The sequence below is a fragment of the Cariama cristata genome, unplaced genomic scaffold (assembly GCF_000690535.1).
Source record: "Cariama cristata isolate BGI_N322 unplaced genomic scaffold, ASM69053v1 scaffold20695, whole genome shotgun sequence".
NCBI classification, from domain to species: domain Eukaryota; kingdom Metazoa; phylum Chordata; class Aves; order Cariamiformes; family Cariamidae; genus Cariama; species Cariama cristata.
The window spans coordinates 1-6,884 of NW_009619457.1; the positions used below are offsets into that span (position 1 = coordinate 1).

The 6,884-nt window shown below is 34.9% G+C and overlaps 1 protein-coding gene across 1 annotated transcript; it reads left to right on the plus strand.

Annotated features, from left to right (window-relative positions):
• Positions 1 to 1,266: 1,266 nt before the first annotated feature.
• Positions 1,267 to 5,714, plus strand: LOC104162523 (interleukin-31 receptor subunit alpha-like; the record flags this gene model as incomplete). The annotated part of the gene is made up of 4 exons (XM_009701273.1): positions 1,267 to 1,407; positions 2,778 to 2,871; positions 4,251 to 4,329; positions 5,115 to 5,714. Coding segments are annotated over 4 exons (914 nt in total), but the record flags the coding sequence as incomplete, so codon positions are not given.
• Positions 5,715 to 6,884: the final 1,170 nt, after the last annotated feature.

A 6,884-nucleotide genomic window follows, 5' to 3' on the forward strand; every position in this document is an offset into this window, starting at 1 on the left:
AAGGTGTCCCTGTCCATGGCAGGGGAGTTCAAATGACATGGCCTTTAAAGTCCCTTCCAATCAAACCATTCTATGATTCTGTAACTATTTCTGTCAGATTTAGTCCTCTACATGCAATTTTTCCTGCCATGTTGTTTTCTGTGTGATTTAATGCTGACTACTGCATGCAGGATTGCCCTCCAGACATGCAGCCTCATGTTATGGAGCCATATGTTGCCATATTACTTCTAACGTAAAGCAAACTGTGCCCATTTTAGGAGTTCAGATTAGTTTCTTTAGGAAATTAGTTTTAAATAGCAACTCAAGGGAGTTAAATTTAAATGGCAAAACCCTACTGTACTGTTGGGTTTTTGAGGCTTCTCTGATATCACATCTTTTTTTATATGAATAGAACATGGAGTTTGTGCCAAGGTGACTTCACCGCTGGCCTTTTAACTCTAGAACTTCACTTTCCTCTCCTTGATTTAAGAGAAACTCAGTTTGTTTACTCTTGGGGCATATTGCAGCATATCTAGTTCCTGAGTGTTTCTTGACAGAACTCAATGATGGCATGAGTTGGCTTTGACTTTATGCACCAGAAAATGTTTTAGTGACTTTAATTTCATAATATGAAGGTGCTTTTAATACTCTTTGTAGACATAGGATGTTATGATGTACCCCTGCTTAAAAAAATTTAAAAGTGAAGCACATCATACTGCTTCCAGTAATCGAAAAGGTATTGGAAACACTGATTTCTATTCAGAAAAGTATTTTGAAACTTGGAAAAAAATTCCTCTTGGTTTTGGCATTCATATAACTTTATTGGGGTGATATCCCAGTGCAGATAGATTGCATTGGATAATCAGTGTCTAACTGCATATACTAGAAATACAGTTAAATTTCACAAGCTGCAGAAACTGTATTAAGTTCTTCATTTCTGAGCCTAGGTTCCAGGAAATTAAAGTTCTCAAAGCTCTGTTTTCCGTGATAAAATAAACTACAGGTGATCATCATTTGCATATCTTTAATATTAGCAAAAAAAGTGTATTTATTTTTAAACGGAAATACATAATGGTTATTTTTTTGCCCTAAACTTTTAAGTAGCATTGATAAACATTGTTTGGTAATTTAAATTTTCTCTCTCAAAGGACTGATAAGGTCACTTTGTATTTCAACTTGTCTTCAAATACGTTGTGATCTATCATTGTAGAATATGCTAAATAAGTGTATGTTCTCTGATATAACACTATTTTCTGTGTTTATTGGCATAAATCTTCTCTTAAAAAGATGAAACAGTGAACTCTGATGTTCTGCAATACAGACTGAAGTCCTTACAGTCTAATACGCAATATACTGTCTATATCATGGCAAACAATGAAGCTGGTGGAACCAGTGGAGAGCCAAAAACCTTCAAGACGTTGAAATTCAGTAAGTAATATTCCAGGTTAGTTACTACTGTTTTTAAAACAGGTTTGGAATTGTAAGAAATATAGGACATTTTTGTTTAGGCATTTGTTAATTTCTTTTTTTAAAAAATTACTATTAAACTAAACAAGGAAGAGTTACCAGCACTGGCTGAATTTAACTCAATTTCACTGATCATCTTACAGACTAAAACCTCAAGAATAGAAGTCAAACCCCAAAATCTTTATTTGCTGTCAGTAAAGCTGTGGAATACTATGGATGTTTATGGGAGCAACAGTTTATATGCTGTCAATTATGGAATGGGGTGCCTAACAGTTTACTAAATAGCAGACATTTCCATCTGAGATACTAGATTTAGAATAGCTGTGCATTGTCTTGCATCTTTTCTACTATGTAAACTTAACTAATAAATGAGTGGTGGCCAGTGTATGTGTGGAAATATCTTTTCCTATTTCTTACTGTTTGTTTCAGCCAGATTTTACCAAGAGGGTTAGTATGATGGCTGCAGGTCAGCAGGTTCCTCATTTCTACTTCTGGAAGAATGTTTTCAATACATACATAAATTGTCATAGTGGTGGCCAAACTTAAATAGAAAAAAGTGCCTGAGCTATCCTTAAACTTGTCATGGGACTTGAGGCTAATTTATTTTTTGCCTGCGAATTCATCTGCTAGTTTGCTAGTCAAATGCAAGGTAAGTTAGACTATGCTGAGATCTGGGCTCTGTTGCTGAGGTCTGGGCTCTTTTGCTGTCAGAAGCTACCCCTGGTAGATACTTGGAAGCTAGCTCAGAAATCTGTGCACTGTTTCAGTCAGAGTAACTGTCTTTTTGTGTATTTAAAACCTATCTGCTGTAGTGAATTTACTATTTATTGTGTACTAACAGATAGAAGTGGCACTATATGGCAGTTTTAGGTGACTAAAACAACAGGTGCCCAGAGAGGTGGTAGACTCTTGGTCCAAGGTGACTTTCAAAGGTTGGCTCGGTATGACCCTAAGCAACCTGATTCTAATTTCAAAGTTGGATGAGGTGACCTACAGATGTTCCCTCCAATCTGAATGGTTGTGTGATTCTATTAGATAAAGGAAATTTTTAAATGCAATACATCTGTTCCTGGGATATCCTGAGAAGTCTCATCTTGAGCTGCTTTTCTGGCTCAGTAACTGTGAGTTGTTGGGTTCAAAATACACATCTTTTGACATATCGTAAAATGAGTACCATATAGCAGTCTGAGTAATTTTGGCTAGTTTTGACAGAACTTTTTAGAATTGTGCTAATTGAGTGACTTGGATGTTGAAAATTAGCTGTCTTAAGGGAATGCATGAATAAATTATAAACATCTGTGGGTTTGGTTTTTTTTTTCCCCTCTCTGAAGATAAAGAAGATGTTATTTTCATTGCTCTGCCTGTTGGATTAAGCATGTTGTTTCTGTTAGGCCTTTGGATAACATGCATTTTGAAAAAACATGCGTAAGTACATTTTCTACCTTCCAAAACTGAATGCAATCAGTTAATTTTAACTTGTAAAAAGCAAATTTTTATGTATCTTATAAATGGTTTTGTTGGGTTCCGTACCAATGTCAAATTAAGAAAATAAGCAATTGGAGTAACAAATAACTAAGCATACAGCTTATCTTGTAACTGCAGTTAATGTACTATAGTCCAAAAATAAATATTAATTTTAGAAAGTGCAGTTAGTCAGAACAAGAGAAATAGGAAAAACAGATTTACACATCACCTGTATCAGTTCATGGAAAATGCTACATGCCATTTGCAGTCCCGTGGTCAATCAAATGAGGGGAGCATACTTTAAGTCGGTTATTGAAAATTGAATAATGCCAAAAATAAAGTTTCCGAGGCACTCTTAATATATCTGCTAGTACACCACTAGAACACATTTCACATAACCCCTATTTTTCTTAGCTACATTAATATTACTTTTGTTAGTTTGTAAGACTTCCCTTGAGCTGTAAAGAAGTCATGAAGAAACTAGAAATTACATCATGTGAAAGCATTTGGATGCTTAGTACGTGAGCGTGGATCTATATCTACATTCATAATCCTTTTATCTGCCATCATAGATGTCCGTTGCCAGATTTTAAATTGCTTCCTCAGAGCATGTGGATGCTATAACATCCCAAAGATGACTGAATATTTTTTAAGGTTATAAAATGTGTTTTTCTTTAGCATGAAAAGTGACTAGATTGTTTGGCTGAAGCTTAATAAGAAGGTTAAAAATCTTAACTATTTTGGGGTGTTCTAAGCTGTTAGAACCAAGATTGTTGTCATGTGAAGCATCAGGTGATAAGTATAGCTGAAGTAGTAAGTATAATTTCCAGCTCTTTTACATCTTCATCTGTGTTGTGTTTTCTGAATTTTTAGAATAGTAAGAAACTGTGGTTTGATTCAGGACAATAACTTGTGATGTAGTTGAGCGTTTATACTCTTGTGTAGATCAAATTGCAATGTGAGAAGTCAAGCTATGGCCTGTTTTTCATTCACTTGCATATATACCCCGTATCAATGAGTGATTCATTTTGTTTCCTGTTTACTGCTCCATTGGTCAGTTACAAGCTACAGTGTCAGTTAGCATCATTTATCTGCTGTTAACATAAGAACTCAGCATAGTTCAGGTGTGGTGCCAATATTTTTACTTGTTGGGATCTTTTGTCATAAATTAATGGGAAGGAAAACAATTTTAATGAAAAAGATTGTGTTAATATAGGAAAGACTTCCTTTGTGAAAGTTTCAGATTTTAGCAGTATTTGGGCTTTCTGGAGATTTGTTCATTTTATATTTAATAATCCATTTCTTTCATCATTTGACTAAAATTCCTTTCTCAATGATAGGTTTAAAAAGGTTTGCTGGCCTGATATACCCAATCCTGCGGAGAGCATTGCAGTGGAATGGCCTCTTGATGCATCTATGGTAATAATTGCAATTTTATGTGTTAAAGAAGGGGTCAAATGGAGAGAAATCCTTCTCTGACAGTCATTTTATGACTAAAAAAAGCTTGTCAAGTTTCATTCTTCTGTTTAAGTGCTATAGAATGCTCTTCACTGTATTTCAAAGTAATAGAAAAGATGCATCTTTATAAAGTATATTCATTTAATTCTTATATGATGAGAAATCATGTTTTGAAGTTATAAAGTGATTGGTGGACATGATTTATTAAATAAAGTCAGCTAAATTTGCTCAGGTTATGGAATCTACTGAGTCACATTCCCATATCTGAATATTTCCTCCCTTCTCCATTATTGTACTAACGTTTTTGTCTTTTTTATTGTTGGATATTTATTTTTTATTAAAGTTTTGATGTTTATTTGAACGAAGTGGAGTTGATCAAGTTTATACAGAAAGTGTAATCTGTGGACAATGGGATGTAAACTTTTGTCTCAAAAATGGCTGGTTAGAGTGGAAAAGATGGAAACAGTCCAGACCTGATTTCGAGCCTTCATTGAAACTCCTTATTTTATTAGACTCAGAAAACCTAATATGGAAGTCTTTAAAAATGCACAGAATAACATTTTCATTTTTAGTAATCAGTCACATATAACTGCATCCCTGCTGAAATGCACATGAACTCTTTATTAATGCACTTTTAAAATTGAGTCAAACAGAGCTCAAATGGCGATATTTTATATGTTAAAAAAATAAACTAATACATTATCTATCTTTATGTTACTTTCCAATTTATCTCTTTTTATGAACAGAATAATTCATTTTTGAAGGGAGTGACATCTGAGGCTAAAACCATAGACTTTGAAGACGTGAGTGTTTTGGAACATTGTTTTCCTGAAGAAAGTCAGGAAGGATCACTACTAATGAATTGTGAAAACCATGATTCTGAATGTACTGATATTAATACAGAAGGCATGATTAATGGAGGTAAAAAGGTACTGTGTAATGAAGAAAATGAAGTTGCTAAATGTATTTCACCATCCATGCCTTACATAAGTACTGATCAAGATACCAGAAGTCAAATGCATTCAGGTTTGATAGCAGCGAGAGAAATCCAACCCACAGAAATGCTGGAAGATGATTTATGTGAATCCCGACAGACTTCAATTAAAAATGAAGAAAATTATAATGAAGAAGTTTTAAAGCTGGAAGATTTCAGTGAAAAAGCACTGTTCAATCCATACCTTAAAAATTCTGTTAAGACAAGGGAATTTATTGTTTCTGAGAATTTGCCAGAACACAGTAAGAATGAACCCAAAAGCCAGTCAACTGTCTCACCTCCTTTTCAACAGAATGTTGCAGGACAATCTTATGTAACACTGGACATGTTTGGGCTGGCCACAGCTCAGTAGCTTGAGAAAACTGAACTTTGTAAAGTCCCCTTGTGAGATATGTCTTGGCACTGCTCCTCATATGTATTTGTATGTTCTAACCTGGCTGATCTCAATTAATTTGGATAAAAACACCCCCTTCCTTTGAACAGCTGTGAAGTAATTTTTTGCACTGTGTTTACACCCATCAGGGTTCACTTTTAGGGTGGGGTTGCATGTTTTTTTGTTTGTTTTTGTTTTTACCAGATAGATATACCAGTAGTGAGGCAAAGGAAGTACCTTTTCTTACTTCTTAGTTCTTCCATATCAGTTTGCTGAAACAAACTGATCTGTACAGTGGGAGCATCCAGCAGTGCAAGCAGCTCACTGATTTCCCTCCAGGCGACTAATTCCCATAGCTGAGCTCTGCTGGGGGAACATGGCCTGCCTTGAACAGAGGCAGGATCTGCTGAATCCTTCCTTAAGTTATGTTGAGTAGAACTACTTTCCTGTTATTTCCTTCAATTGTTTCGTATCTGGTTTTATGTATAGTGTTCCTCCTGTTTCACAAATACTTGGTAGATTTCAGTAATTGTCTTTTTGCATCCTGACTCGAATCAGTGGTTTGGCTCATAGTTTCTCTGTCCTTAATGAGAGGATATTTGTTATGTATATGCTATTGACCTAACTGCATTTTGGAAAAGGTAGGGTTATGCTGACTTTGTTGCTTCCTTCCCTTTGTCTTGTGTTTTTAATCATCCTCTGCATCTTGGGCTGCTTCTTTCTCTCCTGTTTGTTTGCTGCTTTTTAAAACTCACTTTATTGCAGGATATCTTCTTATCTTCCTGTCCCTTTGCCTCTAATTTTTCCTAGTTTAAAACTGTGTTTCCCAGTTGAGGTTTTGATATTTTGAACTGAAAAAAAATTCAGCTAAACACAGCATCTTGTGTTGGAATAAGCACTGAGTTTATATTTAGGAAATTATTTTTCTGGGAGATACTGAAAAAACACTAAGTCTACAAAGTACCCCCAGCTATCTTCTGGTAACTGATTTAGGATTAGAAATTTCCACATGAAGGTTATAACTTTTGTCATTTGTTTTATAATTTTGGTAAGTCCTAAAACTAATTGTAGTTTCCATCTTATACCACAGCAATTAAGCAGGAAACTCTCCATCACACTGATTTTTTTTTTATGTTTTTTTTCAGCAGG